This window comes from Carassius gibelio, chromosome A21 (assembly GCF_023724105.1).
Source record: "Carassius gibelio isolate Cgi1373 ecotype wild population from Czech Republic chromosome A21, carGib1.2-hapl.c, whole genome shotgun sequence".
Classification (NCBI taxonomy): domain Eukaryota; kingdom Metazoa; phylum Chordata; class Actinopteri; order Cypriniformes; family Cyprinidae; genus Carassius; species Carassius gibelio.
Genome location: NC_068391.1, coordinates 18,664,051 through 18,681,905, shown reverse-complemented (window position 1 = coordinate 18,681,905; position 17,855 = coordinate 18,664,051). Strand labels below are relative to the sequence as shown.

At 39.1% G+C, this 17,855-nt stretch overlaps 1 protein-coding gene across 1 annotated transcript; it reads right to left on the bottom strand.

Annotated features, from left to right (window-relative positions):
* Positions 1 to 2,465: 2,465 nt before the first annotated feature.
* LOC127942172 (glutaredoxin domain-containing cysteine-rich protein 2-like) lies at positions 2,466 to 14,551 on the bottom strand. The gene is made up of 3 exons (XM_052537807.1): positions 14,228 to 14,551; positions 4,791 to 5,000; positions 2,466 to 2,917 (listed from the first exon to the last, which is right to left on the bottom strand). The coding sequence occupies exons 1-3, from the start codon at positions 14,549 to 14,551 to the stop codon at positions 2,744 to 2,746; spliced, it is 708 nt and encodes a 235-aa protein (XP_052393767.1). The 3' UTR covers positions 2,466 to 2,743.
* Positions 14,552 to 17,855: the final 3,304 nt, after the last annotated feature.

Genomic DNA, 17,855 nt, shown 5'->3' with positions numbered 1-17,855 from the left:
CAGAGAAGTTGTGTTGTATGGGGATGGGAGAAACCCACCCAAAATAGTGTCGGTTAAACAGGCGTGGGAGGAAATAGCCACAATTGTTTCATCGATTTTTTTTTCCTGGTTCCTGACGGACAAACCAATTTGTCAGATGTCCTTATATACATATATGACCTCAAACATGTCTGATCCTTAATTACTACAATTAGCCTGAATAATTTGTAAGCTAGATTTATGCCTATTTTTTCACATCTTCGTGGCACACCACAATGATTTCCGTCATCTCATGTGTTAATATTTTTTAGTGTAACAGTTTATGATTTGCAAAAATAACTGTTGCATCTGTGTAGATTACATGAGCAAAGTGTATGCGCGTTGTGCACGCTATACATTATGGTCAAGAATGCGCCCTTAAAATAGCATAATGAACAACGCGCAACGCGCCACTGACTTTAGACTAGGTTTTTTCTGGTCAGTGGCGCAATTGTTTAATGGAACAGCAAAATAGCACCAGGGATTGTTTGCGCCGGAACACGCCTCCTTTTTTGCGCTGAACCGCCCAGGGAGCGCAAGTTCATTCACTAGTTTAGCGACGTGCTTCTGTGGAGGGAAAAGCGCGCTTTGCGCAGGTGCAAAATAGGAATGACACATGCGTCTGTGTACAAAGTCAATTGCGCTGGGTGCAAGATAGGGCCCTTGAAGTTTTTAATGATAGTTGCTTTTAGAAATATAATGTTACTTAATAAAAATAAAATAATAAATAACCACTATGAAACTGAGTCAGGCTCTGAAACTTGATGACATTGATTTCTCATTCTGGAAGCTTGCGCTGGAAGCTCTTACATCCATCATGTTAGAAAAAAAAATCTTTTACAGAAAGAATGGAAGAATAACTATGCCTCTACACTGCCCTGTACAGTAGCCAAATCATCTAGGATCTTATTCAAGCCAAAATATTACAATTACTCGTCTGGTCATTTCATGTGGTTGTACCAGTTTTTGGCAAATAGTATTAGTTGCTGGACAATCTGAAATGCAGTCCCCATTATTACCAGTGCTGTCATTTAAATTCAATGGACACAGGAAAATATTTTTATGGATAGGACTAATGAATAGATTATAACATAGAGAACATTAGTGGGACCCCTGGCTGTCCCCCCATAGATAATATGCTCATATGGGCTTTGTTAATGTTGCATATATAATGATAGAGTATGAAAGGACAATCTAAGACTGGGAAAAGAACATAATTTTGTCATGAATCTCTGATTGACTGGCAAAAGAGAGTTGTATATTTACTGAAAATTATGAAAAAATAATTTTTGCATGGACTCAAAATTTACAAGCAAATGGCATGTCGCCCAAATTGAAATGACAGAAGTAACATTCTTGTAATCTGAGCAGATTTAAAAAGCTCGTCCTGCAAGCTCCTGTGCACTTTCATGCATTGATGTGAAATCTGCCAATATCTGTGTTGTTATTAGAATTGAAGGCCAGAACCTTTATTGATTCGGGTTCTGTGCTGTGCAGCATGAAATCTCTCTCAAAAACAAAAGTGAAAGATTTTTTCAGAGCATTTCAGATTTTCTTAATAGCAATAAGAAATATGAATGACCCTCAAGTCATGCATTGTATACATATGCATATATACTGTATATTCTTATTCTTATCTTATGTGTTCAGTTAATTTTAAAGTGTACACCAAGGAATATGACAAAACAGCAGTAAATCTACAGTAGTCTCTGGGAGTTACTGAAATTGAGTTTAATAACACATGACAAATGACAGAGATATGCAGTTTGGCATATGAAATGCACTATAAACCTTTGTTATCAATATAGTGTAACCTTTTGTAGTATTTACCTTAATAAAACAACAGGGCTTTCGAAGACAGTAATAATGACTACATTATGAACAAGATGTGTTCATAATCAGATTTACAGCAAAGTACTGATTCTAAATTAGACAAAAAAAATGCATTTAGTTATCCATTGCATTTCAAATTTTAGGTTTTATAATCAGCCTACTTTTTGATTACTTTGATTACATTTGACCTAACTTATTGATCACACTGATTTAAATAGGAATGCAAACAGAGAGGATATATACTGTAATCTGTTCATTGTTAATAACAGCATAAAGTGCATTAAACATTTCATTACATCTAGGTTTCTCAAACTAGTGTTGTGAACAACTTACACAGGGTTCATGAGTTTAATGAAGAACATTAACTAATAAAATTTTAATTAATTTTATTTTATCATGTGTTCCTGTAGCTCAATTGGTAGAGCACTGTGCTATCAAGCGCAAGGTTGGGGGTTTGAATCCCTGGGAACACATGATAGGTAAAAATTGATAGCCTGAATGTACTGTAAATCACTTTGGATAAAAGTGTCTGCTAAATGAATAAATTTATTTTAAAATAACAACAATTAACACTTAAAAAGGAAGAAAAATATTTTTGTTAACCTAAATGTCATGTGACCATAACCCAATATCAGAAAACAGTGACATATAAACTTTCTCTCCATTCCTCTGTTGTTCCTTTCCTCTCTTTGAGTTTCCAGTTCCTTTCTGATTTCATATCAACTGTTAACCGTTGTCTAGTGAATCTGTATTAACTTTCATCGCAGTACTTTCCAGCAGTTCACATTCCGCCCTCAAGCTGTTATATTTAAGAACTAATCCAAAATGCACTTTCGTTCACACATCAGAGGGTCTGATCTCCATCCGACAGAGCTTGGCAGCAGTAGATGTGTTAGTGTGTGCAGGACTGGCAGCGCTCTTGGCCATGGGGGTTGCATGCTGGGCAGCGCAGCTCTCTGATTGACTCGTTGAAGCGATTGGCCAGCATGGACAATTTGCTGCCGTGACAGAGAGAGCACGGCGCACAGCCCGAACCTCCACACTGTTCACAGGAGCCTGCTTCCTGCTGCACAAACAAAACAAGTAAACAAACCAGCAAACATGCGTGGTGCACAAGCAAGCAAGATGATGAAGCCAAGAGCCCAATAAAAGCAAGCAGCTTGTTGCCCCTTCATATTTTAAAGGTATAGTCACAAAAATATGAAAATTCTCACATCATTTATTCACCCTTATGTTCCAAACCTGTTTGTATTTCCTTCTACTGCAGAACACAACATTTTGAAAAACACGCAGCTCAAATAGTATTGGACCCAGTTGACTGTCATTGTATGGTAAAAAAAAAAAAAAAAAAAAAAAAAATTGTGTTCCTGTAGCTCAATTGGTAGAGCACTGCGTTATCAAGCACAAGGTTGTGGGTTCGATTCCCCTGGAAAACATGATAGATAAAAATTGATAGCCTGAATGCACTGTAAGTCGCTTTGGATAAAAGCATCTGCTAAATTAATTAAAATTAAACTCATATTTTATTTTATTTTATTTTATTAATTAAAATAAAGTTCATTTATTTTCATCTTTAAAAATGTTAAATTAATACTACATTAATACACTTACAAGTATCATTAAAAATGACTTTAAAACATACTTTAGCTTACCATTAATGCTTGTCAGTACTGTACATTCAACAGTACACTTTAACCATATGTCAGAGACAGTAGGAGTATAACATATAAAGATGTACTTAAGTCTTACTAAAGTGTGTCAAAAAAAGCAATCTTAAGTTAATTGAACTGAATACAAATGTTTAGACCTGATTTATATTAAGTGTCTTTAACTATTATGTATTTCCATTTCAGGTACTCATTTGTGCAATGTTCTTATTGTGTACTGTACATATTTGTTATATTTACAAATACCTTCCTGTATTTACATGTGTAATACATTTCTGTAAATGCATCTGTCATTACACTGTTGACTCTACCCCTACATCATGAACACAATAGGTACATTGTAACTTAACTTAAGTACAAGTTGCATTCTCACTGTTTCAACAAAAGAGGCTATAGTGTCATTATCATAAACTATCAAGTATGTTCAGTGACAGTTTGAAGAGAATGCTTTTTGCAAGTTGGTTAAATTGATCTGATTGTAGCTGAATAACAGATATGTTTGGAGAGAACTGTGTTGCTCCATTGAGTACTGAGGTTTATTACCACTTGTTTCTGGTCTTAAAGTACATATTTTAGATAATGTTGCAATGGGTGTATTTTTTTGTAAAAGACAGAACAGACCGATTGATTAGAGTAAAAGATTTATGGAAATGTACAGTACAGGGACTCATGTCATGGTTCATTATTTTCAGTGGTGTTTCAGAAAGAGTCATTATTCATGACAAATTGTGTTTCAGCAGTGGATAACATTCTGCAAATGTCTTAATCATTGCTTTGAGAATGTTACAAGTTAAAAAAGTAGAATGCAGCTCTGAGAAACCACAGCCTTTGTTAAACAATACAGATAAAAAATGAACAATAGTAATAAAACCAATGTTATATTTTTTGAAACAATGGTTTATGGAACAGTCAAAATAGCTACTCCAGGCTATCATTATATGTTGCCACCATGAAAGATGTTTTCTGTCTGTGATTTGGTACCAAATCAAAAAACCATGTCACCAAGACTTTATTGTATTAGTCTGTTTTGTTGTCTTATCATTTGGAACAGTAATAACATACAACTTCTCAACAAGTCAAAAATTTGAGATATAATTAATGTCCTTAGCAGTACAAGTTACATGTCAAGGTTAGTTCAAGGTTTGTTCAGATTCCTGACTGTTAGTTCAAGCAACTATGATATGAGCAGATAAATTAAAGTCTGTCTAGTAGTGCAGAAGAAGCCAGGAGACGCAAGTATACATAGGCTACTGTACTGCAGACTGTATATACCTTTTGTTCAGTCATTGCATCTGGTTCCTCTGCATGATAACCTGCTGTTCTATGTCTCCCTTTGCTCCGGGACTCCCGTCCTGGGGAACTTTCTTTCCTGTCCCGGCTGCGGTGAGGACTTCTTTCAGATTCTCCCCTTCTCTGAGGAGCTCGAATAATCTTCAGGTTGCTGGTGTAGATAATAATCTTTCCAAAATCGAGTACTGGTGCCTATAAAAAATAAGCACAGAATCACTAAGAAAAAGATTCAAATCTTAGTTCATGCAGTTTCATATGGTTCATAGAGTCACATGGTGTTTATTACTATGTAATTACACAGTAAGTAATGTATTGTAGTTATGAACTTACTATTTTGTGATTATTTTGTGTAGCTGTTTTTAATAAACAATGCTTTTGTGACTACAATTTAGGGGTGTTGTGATATACTGGTATTTACAATAATTGTGATATAAAAAAATGGCATATTGTTATTGTGTTAATTAGGAGTGTTGTGGTATTGCTCATAACAATGACATGAAAAGTACACAGTGCTAAACTCTTACATATACTTAATTTTTTATTCATACTCTAAATGGTTGACTGATGAAATGTGAGGAGAATCAACACACAAATACAGTTTGAAATGCACACAAATGCAGTCGAACATTCGAATATTCGTTCTGCTCTAATTATTAGATAAATAAAAATGATATTCGAATTTAGCAAAAAAAAAAAAGTTCACAATAAAACCTATTTTGGTCACTTTCTGTGATTCTCCACGGCATATCTGAAGATGTATGCAAGCAAAAAATAATTAATGAATGAATAAGGGGCAGTTCACATATCGCGCCTAAAACGCGTGGAAAACGCTAGGCGCGCCGCTTTCTCCTTCTCCAAAGCACTCGGGCAGAAGCTCCTGAGGCGTCTGCCGTTGCGAAGCACCAATGACCACTCTCTCCATGAAGACGCAGAAATTTCAGAAAAGGATAAATGGATTTGAAGCACAAAGAAAAAACGCTTTCAGTGGCTCTGCTACTAAATTTATTTCAAAATGGCAATCCATATACAGCTATGATCAGCTGTTCCTTCATCTTGGCTGAGTGTTCAACGTTGTTACGGGAAAGGATGAAGCTGAATGTTTAGTTCTTGTCACATGACCTGCGGTGCGCTTGCGGCATTCTGAAAAGTTGAGATGTTTTTAACTCGATGCGGTGCGGACGCACCTGGAAAAAATGGGCGTGTTGCACACGTGCGCATCGCGACCGCGTCACTTCCATTATGATCACGCATAACACACGCCTACACTGGAAAAACGAACTTGAGATGGCAATAGACGCGATATGTGAATGGCCCCTAAGAACTGCAATCTTCTACAGTACTTCAAATATGCCGTGGAGAATCACAGAAAGTGACCGAATTCAAGAACATTGTTGCGGCATCTCTCAACCAACGAATAAACACCGCTAACTTGGAGAATTCAGTGAAAACTCCTCTTCTCCCGTCTGCCTTAGACCCTCAGCACAAACATCTCAGGTTTCTCGATGAAAACATGAGAGAAGTAAGAAGAAAAAAAACTTTTTTGAACATTATCAGAACATTTTCCTTGATGCGAGTGGTGCGGATGCAGCTGCCATCACCAACGATGAAGAGGATGCAATGCCCACTCATCGGAAAAGGCTGAGCCAGTTCTTCAGCGATGATTTCAGAGAGTGGGAACAGCTCTTGCTGGAGCCATGTATTCCACCAAATGAGGATCCCATTCAGTGGTGAAACGAAAACACGAAGTGCTTCACAAAACTTATTCGCTTAGCACACCGTTATTTCTGAGTCCCGCCAACGTCTGTGCCGTCAGAGCGTGTTTTTTCCGTGTCCGGCATTATTGTTAACAGACTAAGGAGCCGACTTTCCCCCTATCATGTTTACATGCCTGTATTTCTTAACAAGAACATGTAAAACAATATAAAAAAAAAAGCATAAAAAAGATTTGCTGACAGTTTAAAAGTTTCAAAGTTAAGTGTAGGCTACGTTCTACAATAGGCTAATTGCTGCAGGCTGCTTTACGTTTTTTCTTTGTTAAATTTTTTTTGTAATCTGTACTTTTTTCTTTGCACGCATTGTTAAAGGTTTTCAGCTACAAAACATGACGTGTAATGTTCAAGCTTATTGTGTGTAAGCTTGTTCAAAAATGACGGAAACAATACATTTTGCTGAAAAATAACATCTGTCTCATTAAACTTAATTTAAATAAATGAATATTTGAATATTTGAGTATTCGAATGTGATATTTGCTGAAAACGCCCATCCCTAATTTATAATTGCAATGCTTATAAACATGCTATAAAATAATGATTTATTGATAATTTCCCCCTTTCTGTGATAAGAAAAAACATCAGTTCATAGAAAGAAGTAATTCAAACAATCAAGCAACTCAACAGTAAAATATGTTGTTATTTTCATAAATTGTTTGTTTTTCCTTCTGCAGCATAGGGAAAAATAAGAAATAAAATACTGCTGCAAAGTTCTCAAACCAATATCATATAATAAAATATAATGAAATATATAAATAAATAACTATGATTACAGTGCAGCATTACCAATCCCAGCTTGTGGGCCTGCTCATATTTAATATATATATATATATATATATATATATATATATATATATATATATATAACTTTTCCAAAGTGTAAAGTGCAGCATCAACAGTTTCAGTTATTAGACCTGCTCATATTTCGTTATTGTGTTGGACCGATCGGAATTAAGAGCAAAGGTCTGTTTAAATGCCGACGGGAGCTGCGTTTGAATTACAATAATTTTTGTTCCTTAGTTGTAGTGATGTTCACACTCGCGTGATGCCTTTTGAAAACCTTAGGCCGGTGACACACTGGCATATTGCACCTGTCAAACACAGCGCCGTGTCAGGCACGATTCTGGTGTGTAAAGACACAGAAAACACAAGCAGCCATCATGCAACTGACACGCAGCAGAAACGCCACGCTCACGCTGTCACGGTTTTGGTAGGGAGGAACTCAGGTGCAGACAGGAAGTAACTCAACACAGTCTCACACTCAAGACTAGGAAAAATCAAGGACACGAGGGCAGAATCATGACAGAACCCCTCCCTTAAGGAGCGGCTTCCAGACGCTCCTCAAGGGAACATCAAACACGAGACATGACTGACATGACGGACTGGGACACCGACACAAACCAACAAGACATGACAAATAATAACAAAGGCAGACATGAATACACGACGGCAGGGTTAGGGTGACAAATAAAAAAAAACAAACAGGGAAGGGGGAGGAGGAGGGACCACAAAGTTCATGGGGGACAGAACAGGGTGAGTGGGTGGGGCAGGAGTTTTAGGAGGACAGGACGAAGGCTGACGACGGGGGGTACGGGCAGGTCTGGGTGGTGAGGGGCGGGGAGGGGTCTCGGGACAACTGACAGGGGACATGATAGGAGCAGACAAGGGACGCGGGGCAAGACTTACGGGACGCGGGGAGACGACAGCTGGACACGGGGGGACAACATCTACTGGACACGGGACGACAACATCTACTGGACACGGGACATCTACGGGACACGGGGCAACATCTACTGGACACGGGACATCTACGGGACATGGGGCAACATCTACTGGACACGGGGGGACAACAGGACACGGGACATCTACGGGACACGGGGCCACATCAACAGGATACATGACTACATCAGCAGGACACGGGGCAACACTCACGGGACACGGGGAGACGACATCTACGGGACACGGGGAGACGACATCAGGACACTCAGGATTTCTGGGGACAGGGTCTGAGGACAAGACAGGACTGACGGGGACTTCTAGGATACGGACAAGACTAGACAAATAATCTGAAAAGGCTTTAGCCGCTACGACAATTGGCATCTCCTTACGAGATGAGACACACTGTACTAAAGTCCTTGCTGCAGAGTCGGCCGCGGCACTCTCCTGCGCTCTCACGACTGCCGACTTGCATACTGCCCTCTTCTTTGCCGGCTCGGGCACGCCAGCGCTCACCGCTGCTGGCTCGGGCACGCCAGCGCTCTCCGCTGCTGGCTCGGACACGCTCACCGCTGCTGGCTCGGGCACGCCAGCGCTCTCCGCTGCTGGCACGGGCACGCCAGCTCTCACCGCTGCTGGCACGGGCACGCCAGCTCTCACCGCTGCTGGCACGGGCACGCTCTCCGCTGCTGGCACGGGCACGCCAGCGCTCTCCGCTGCTGGCACGGGAGGAGACAGGGTCACAGGACCGGCAGGCCCCCTCTTCCTCCTCTTCCTCCTTGGGCGCGGTGCAGAGGCCACAGCTGGGTCAGAGGCGGGTTGGGGGAGTTTGGTCTCGGGCAGGGCAGTCTCGGACGCCGAAGACTCAGAAGTTGACTCCCATGAAAACCGTCTCGCTCGTTTCATGGGGAGACTGCTGGCTGTGGAGGGCACCACAGGACTCTGGGAGGGGCTTGCCTGATCCCCCAGGGTTGCCACGGCCAGGACACGACCCTCAGGGATCGTTGGCAGCTGGGTAGGTGGAGGGGACCTCTGGGGCTCCTCCTCTCGCCCGCTCGCTCCGGAACGACCTCCCCTGGTCCCCCGGAACACCACAAGGCGAGAGCCCTCAAAACAATCTCGCTGGCTGGCTGATGCCATCCAGCATTGCCTCCTGTCTGCTGAGTTCCTTCGTGGTCGGTTCATTCTGTCACGGTTTTGGTAGGTAGGAACTCTGGTGCAGACAGGAAGTAACTCAACACAGGATTTATTATACAGAAGGGAAAACAAAAACCCACGAGGGGGAAAACAAGGGCTAGGGTAAACACTAAATAATTCTCCAAAACACAAAAAACAAGGTAAACAAAGACTGAACACTAACTACTAACAAACACTCACTGCAGGACAAAAGACTTCGAGGAGTTTCAAGGACAAGGTACAATCACGAATGATGAACACATATGAGGTACACAAATCACAATGAACCGACGCAAGACAGAGCACACTTGGAGATCTAAATAGGGGGAACAATCAAGACACGACAGGTGGCACAGATGGGACAATCAAGACACGACTAGGTTAACAAGGGGGGCGGGGCAAGGGAACGAGACAACACAAGCACATGGCCCAAAGGCAAGGCCATGTGCTTGTACACAAACACGGGTCTGTCATGATCCTGCCTCAAGACTAGGAAAAATCAAGGACACGAGGGCAGAATCATGACACACGCCATGCAGCCAGTGTGTCACCGGGCTTAGAATCAGCTGCAGGGCGGGATTTCCGCTGAACGCCGAGACCTCTGCCACTTAATATGTTCGTTTGAAAACACGAAAATGTACCTATGTTCCGCACACAAAATAATACATTTGGTCATTAGGCACACACGTGCACCGTACCGAAAGCCCTGTACCGAAACGGTCCGGTACGTATACACGTACCGTTACACCCCTAATACATATATATATAGTGGGTATAGAACAGAATCACCCCTCCAATCACATTTTGTTGAAATAAAGACAGACACAGTTTTTGTTTTATCCAGTCACTTATAACATTCAAGTGTAGTACCACTGTGACAAAAAAAAAAAAAACAGATTTAGTTGAACCACCTTTTGCTTTAATAATAGCCTTTATTCTGTTGGGATATATCTGTACTTACTTTGCACATCTAGACAATATTTGCCCACTCTTCTTTGCAGAACCGCTCGTTCAGTTAATATTGATGTTGAGTGTTTGTGGACAGCAGTCTTCAAGTCATTCCACAGATTTTAGAAGTCTAGGCTCTGACTATAGGCTATGCAAGGATGTTCACCTTTTTTTCCTTCAAACACTGTGTGATCAGTTTTGTTGTGTGCTTTGGAAGGTAAACCTTCTTCCTATTGAAAACTTTCTGGCAGAGGACAGCAAGTTTTTGCGCAATCCATTTTTCTTCTATCCTGACAAGTGCTCCAGTCCCTGCTGCAGAGAAACACGATATTAACAATGCTTTACTCCGTGCTTTACTGGAGGAATGCTGTTTTTTTATGCTGAGCTGTATTGGTTTTCCAACAGACATATTGTTTGGTGTTGAGGCCAAATAATTCAGTTTTACTCTCATCTGCCTAAGAATCTTTAAGGTGCGTTTTGGCAAAGCTCGGTCATGGTTGTATGTGGCCTTTCTTGAGGAGTAGCTTTTTTCTTGCAACCCTCCCCTACAAGCCACATTTGTGGAAACTTTGTGATATTGTTTTCACATGCACACAATTACCACACTCATGGTTAGTTATAAACTCCTGTAACTGCTTCAGAGTTGATGTTGGCCTCTTGGTCGCCTCTCTGACCAGTTTCCTCTTGGCTCTTTCATCCAGTTTGGAGCGACGTCCTGATCCAGGGAGGGTCTGTGTTGTACCTTTCACTTATTGATAATAGACTTCACTGTGCTTCTAGGCATTGATAAAGCATTTTATTTTATTTTATTATTTTATATTATTATCCATCTTCTGACTTGTGCCTGTCCACAACTTTATCCTGGAGATATTTTGACAGTGACTTGCCACCCATAGTTGATTGTTTGCTTCAGTTGCACTACCAAGAACTACACCTGATTGGGTTAACAAGTCTTTTTAGGAGGGGTGATCCTTTTTACAACTCAGTGATTATGTTTGTTTGGTTGTTTATTTATTCATATAGTGACATGTTGGTGTTATATCTTTCACTTGGATGTGATAAGTTGTATATAAGTGTCTTTTAAGGACAGGACAAGTCAAGAGAAAAAGGACACCACTGAGGTGAGAGTTGGGAAATAGGATTAGGACATGACGCAGGCCAGACTGAAACTTACATCCCCATGAGGCAAATGCCCTTTACCCATCATGAGCCTGTTCATTACTGACTGTAGCATGGCTGGCTTTTAAAATTCTGACACACTGATAGATTTGATTAGATTAAATGTCGGGGATCAGATGATGAGAAATGTGATAAATATGCTGCCAGTTTAGTCTTTCAGCAGCATGTCACAGGTGACATTTTAATGACAATATAAGTTTAATACAACACAAAGAAGCAATTTTCAATCTTATTTAAGTATCCACATTGTTTGATGTTTATTCAGTCTATGTATTTGAAGATTTGAGGCAGAGAAACACAACATAGTTCACACTGGAAAGGAAAAGAATATCCATGCGGATGAGATGTAATTGCATCCCTATGTTTAGAAGCTGTGTTGGAGTTTGGGTCTATTATTAGATCTGGGAACTATGAATTAGTAACGGTGTGGCATAAAAACAGAGAATTCAAAAACAGCACTGCGACCGTGGAGCAAGACAAAACAAGAGAAAAATCTTGTAAGCAATGTTTTACATACAATTAGGAATCCTTACAAAACACACATTATTTTCTAAACTTACCCACCTTAGATGCTATTGCAATATCTACAAAATGTCCCAAAAGAATAAAATCATGATTACTGTGAAAAAGGCAATTTACATTTCAGTGTGTTCATAACATTGGGAAAAAAATAATAGATATTATTCTTATGTGGGCTGGAATGAAGTTTGACTCTGCAAAGCATTATCAAATTTGATGAAACATTTATGCAGTACCAAAATAAAAGCAGCAGACAGTGAATCAGAATCAAGGCAAACACTTCTCAGTAGGCTAATCGGAAACACAGAAGCGTCTTTTGAAAGCGATGATAACATAGTGAAGAGAACATCAGTAACAACTGATAGTACAGTGAGATTTATAATATTTTGTTTGGTTTATAAGGCCAAAGTCCCTTTAAGGCAAGTCATTTCACCTGGCGGGCATCTTTAAAACATTTCAGTCATGTAAGTACGGCTCCTATCTCTTTGAATGGGGAAACATCAAATTCTCCAAAGGTACAATTTCATGTTTAAAATCACCTATAAAATCTGATAAAAACTGCCTCATACATTTAGTTTGATTTGCACAAATAAGATTAAAAAATAGCTTATTTTTCAGGCTAGAGCAGCTAAAGTGCAAGTGCAGTAGGCGTGCATCCCAGAATGCTGACTGTTTCTATAGCAACCGGAACTTCCAATGGCAGCTGCAGTGATGCGATGACATTACCATTTAGTGATTGGCTCTTTTACTGAGAAGGCAGGACTATTCCGCCATATTGTATGTTATGCTTTCTCCCATTTATAAGTGAGTGAGTGAATGAAGTGGCATACAAGTATGGTGACCCATACTCAGAATTCATGCTCTGCATTTAACCCATCCAAAGTGCACACACAAACACACAAACAGCAGTGAACACACACACACACATCAAGGGCACCTCAGTCGTGGAATTTCCAGTCCGAGACTCACACCCACAACCTTAAGGTTAGGAGTCAAACTCTCTAACCATAAGGCCATGGCTTCTAATAAGTAATAGGAGTGCACCGTCTTGGTAGATCTAAAGTCTTTGATAGGGCTTTAAGATAATGTCGATGGTTGCTAGAATGTTCTTGGTAGTTGCTACATGGTCAAAAGAGCCCCAACCCTTGTGATATTCAGATCTCTAGATATGGCTCACATCGCACCTTCAGAATAAGTTCATGGAATTATCATCTAATATGTCTCCAAGGCAAGATTTAGAGAAGTAGCAATTCCAGCTTTCTCAATAAAAGTGATCTGAGGATTTGTTCATAATCGAAGTGGGAACAGAGGTGGATCATAATCCTAATTATGAACAATAGTGAAAGGGTCAATGACAAATCAGATGGTTAATGACAAAGAATAAGACAAATATCTTACTGTTTAAATTCACGTTGGCTGGATATGATTTTTTAGAACTATTTTTAAGAAGCATTCAACGACTCTAAAAATGTAATGTGGTGTAAGTAAAGATGTATAACTATACAGTAATAACATATTTCCTTACATTTTCCATTCATGTGAGGGTACCTATGTTTTAGAACATATTTTGCTAAGTAAAATATTATTAAAATGGTTTATTCATAAATACCATTGCACTTTGAGTGGGCATTATGCAATCTTAAATAACCTTTCCTTGTTATTAAAATTATCTGATATAATATTATATTTTCTGACCTTGACAGCCCTCTTATATCATAAACTCTATGATAGGATTTTTTTTTTTTTTTTTTTTTTTTTTGTGGTTGCACCGCAGTACTTTTTGATCATAAAGTGGCATTGTATTTGCCACACTTTTTTTTTTTAATAAGCAGTATGTAGTTTTTATTATTTTAATTAATATTATTATAATGCAAGATTATGCCAAACTACCTACTGAAGTTCTATTTTCAAGAATGTTATTTATTTATTTATTTTTCATTAAATAAGGGAAGTTTTAATAATGGAATTAAAAATATATATCACAGAGGAGGTTTACTTTAGTTAGCGTACGAATGTATGACCCGTATTAATCTTTTAAAAGCATTTTTTAAAATAAGTTTCAATGTTCTGTCCACAGAGAGCAATCTAGTTTTCAGTGCAGTGCATTCTTACTTTATGATCCCCTTCTGGAAGATCTCCACACACCAGGGAGTTGCATCCTGTCACTCCTCGATAGACGTTTATCCTCTGGGCGATCAGGCCTGTCGGAGGGTACAAACTCTGCTCCTGCATGTCTTCTAAGCCACACAGATGTCCCATCTCCATCTTGGTGTGCATGAAGCTGTGTGGGTACTGCTCCTCTGGACTATCCAGTTCCTGTCCATCTTCATACACGTGCTTCAGCACCCGGCCGCTGTACGACGAGGCCAGCCTGAACCTCACCTTTCTGGGCTTGCCCTCAATCAAGTTGCCTGCTTGCCTCTGAAGTTCCTCCATGGTCCGTTACAGCTAAAATACACTATGGTCTTGAACAGGAGAAAGAACAAGAACAGGAGGAAGAACTGTGTTCGATATGTATTGAGGAGAGACTCGGACAGCCCAGCTGCTTTCCATGGCCCTGATGAATTATTGAGCTGGGGATCTTGTGCACAACAGGAGAGTTGGAAATTGAGACCTCACCATTTCATCAAATAATGATGGTTGAAGGAGAGAAGCAGGTGTGTCTACATTGCTTATGCAATTCCTGTAATGAATGTCATGAATATTTTTTTTCCCCTCACTATAAAGACTGAAATTAAATGCTCTAAAAAAAAGTGGATACACTTATATGTGGGCACAGATATGTGGAGATCACAGATGAATGTTACTCATGCTACGTCAGGTTTTAAAAGTCTGATTCATTCTAGTGAATTGGTCATCTTAAATGCTCATAACTCCCATACTGTACTTAATCTACTTGACCATGTAGTGTATGGATTATATAAGATTATTTTGTCATTCATAATCGGAGTCTGCAAGCCCCTCCCCTCTGCTAATTAAAGTTTTGACAGCTGAGTGCATGAAGTATTCAACATTTCGCACTTTGTTTTTCAGTTATTTAAGTAAAGTGCACTTTTGTGGACTTTTCAGTGTGAACACAGTACTCGCACTATTTACACTACAAAACGTCATAGGATAGTGCTTCAGTTCGCAAATTGGGACGTACCTTATGTGAGTCTGATACATTATACTGAATTTGTTTATTCAGAAATCACAAAAAAAAGATTCAATGATTCGATTCCTAGTACTATGTATTAAATTTGTAACTTTTGTTATGTATATTGGAATTTATTTATTTATTTATTTTATTTATTTTTTTGCTGTATTTAAAATCAATGTACTTGTTCATTGTTGACACGGTTACCCTAGTTAAGATGTAGCTAACTACTTGGAAAAAAAGCTTGACTATATTTTAAATTCTACAATGGCACTGAAAATAGAAATTAACTGAAAACAAATGCTAACAGATTTATTTATTTATTTTATTTATATGTATTTATTTATATAATATACAGTTAAAATTACTGACTGCATATATGATGTATTATATGATGCAAATAATTTAAATTAAGACAAAAATAAATGTAAAATAATTAAGAAGTAGGTAAAAGTATTAACAAAAAAATCGACAATTATTTTAATTGTATTATTTTATAATGAAGTTATATTTATTATAATATTTATTTATGTATTATTGTTTTATTCTTATTTAGTTTTTAGTACAGATATCTCTTAACATTTAATATGATAACAGTAGAATAAAAGAGCAGTACACACTAAAATCACAAGCAAATCAACAAAGTTATGATTATACAACAATGACTATCTTGGAATTTAAATTTGTTTACAACATCTCAACAGATTAGTCACATTATACACACATTTAGATGGTATTGCTCTTAATAGTTAAATGCTATTAGCATCTTTTATATGTCTTTCTGGCCAGCTTGCAGAAATCCCTTAGATCAGCTAGTAGAGAGACATTTTCCTGAGACAGCATCTAACAAATGGCTGACATTAACCCTTGTGCATTCTAACATCCATCTTGCAATTATCCCCCTTGTTGACTGTTATTGCATTCTAACCAGCTGCTGAGATGGTTTGCCTCTTTTTCCTCCATATATTCTTATCTGCTATTACTATGAAATCATTCATGTGAGAAATTGTTTTGTGTGCCTCTCAGTAAAAGACTCATTGAAGGTGTCAAGTCTCCAACTAGGCTGTACTAAATGATTATTAATCTGCGTGCATGCTTATTTTCAGCTGTCATTTGAGACTGTATTTTTCTGCAGGGTACCTCCATTCGGACACAATTTTTCTGAATGTTTTTGATGTTGTCTTGATGCCTCTGATGATATGTTATCAGTTCCTTATTTTCCAGATTGTCATAAAAGCGCATGCCGCTGGGCAAAAAATATGTGATGGCATAACCTTTCATCTCAGGAAAAGAGTTAATTATTTTCTATACAAGCCAGAGTATCTGGTATTGATGGAGTGTCATGCAGTGTTTGTTTATAATGGACTTTATTAATTTAAAGTGTGTGTGAGCTCTAAATTATCTATTTATCTGGAATTGGTTAATGAAAACTACAGTGGCTCTGATTGTTTGAACATTTAAATCTGAATGTCATTACACTTAGATACACAGTAGCAAACCAAGTGATTTCTGCAAAACAAATGCCACTAGAGCTTTTCTCAGAACTACTTTTCTAAACCATTTTATAATGACCTTTAAGCAACTGGTATGAGTAGTAACTAGAAAAAGTAACCATGCACAGGATTAGGTCATCACTTTAATTATGAACATGGGCCTCTACTGTTTGCCAAACCATATATTTTGACCTTATTGTGAACATTATATCAATTGATTTATCATTTATGGCTTAATCTTATTTTGTAAAATATTTAGACACTTCAGATTATCACTAATAACTATTTTCCAGTACCATTTAAAGGGTTGCATTTGCACTAACAGTTTGTATTAGGACGTGATGTAAGCCAGTGGACAGCGATGTCATTAGTGCATGGCGTTCAACAACGAAAACGAAGAAGAACAACGTTAACAACAGGAGGATGGAGGACACTGTGATCGGAGCAATGTTTTATTGTGTCTCGCGGGTTTCACAATAATGGACATGGAATGACGATGTATACATAAAGCGACTGAAAAACGGAAAGGAGAATTAAGAATGTCCAACGACAACTGGCAGTGCTGCATTGCTACAAGTGCCCCTATCCGTCCATCTAACGCTGTTCTCCATTTTTGTGAAATAAGTTGACACAATGATCACAGAATGTTTACAAGGTATCTTAAATTATAGCTGGTGAGGGCATTTTCAAATGCGTCTGCCCAATCAGTGTCTACTTACATCATGGGTAGTACCAGTTGTGCTGGTTAGACAAAAAGTGGGTAGTTCCACAATTAGTTCTGGCACTATGAAAAGGCTGGATGATTGGTCTCGAGGTGGCTCGTGCTGGTTCTCAGCGCCCCACCATGGTGCCTTTCTTCCCGGAAGTGCATGACAAGCTCACCATGGACGGCACCTTTCACTGTAAAAATCCATCCGGTGGGCTCCTCCTCCCTCACCACCTCTTGACAGTGGTGCAGTGAAGGGGTATTCGGTGATTCCCCCAGTGGAGCTGCTGCCTCTACCCATCCACCAGCCGTAGCACCCCAGCCTGCTTTTCGCCAAGGGCGGCCCCCTGCATCCAACCCCGCGCTGCATCCATAGCAGCCCCCATTACCGTAAATCTGGGGCAG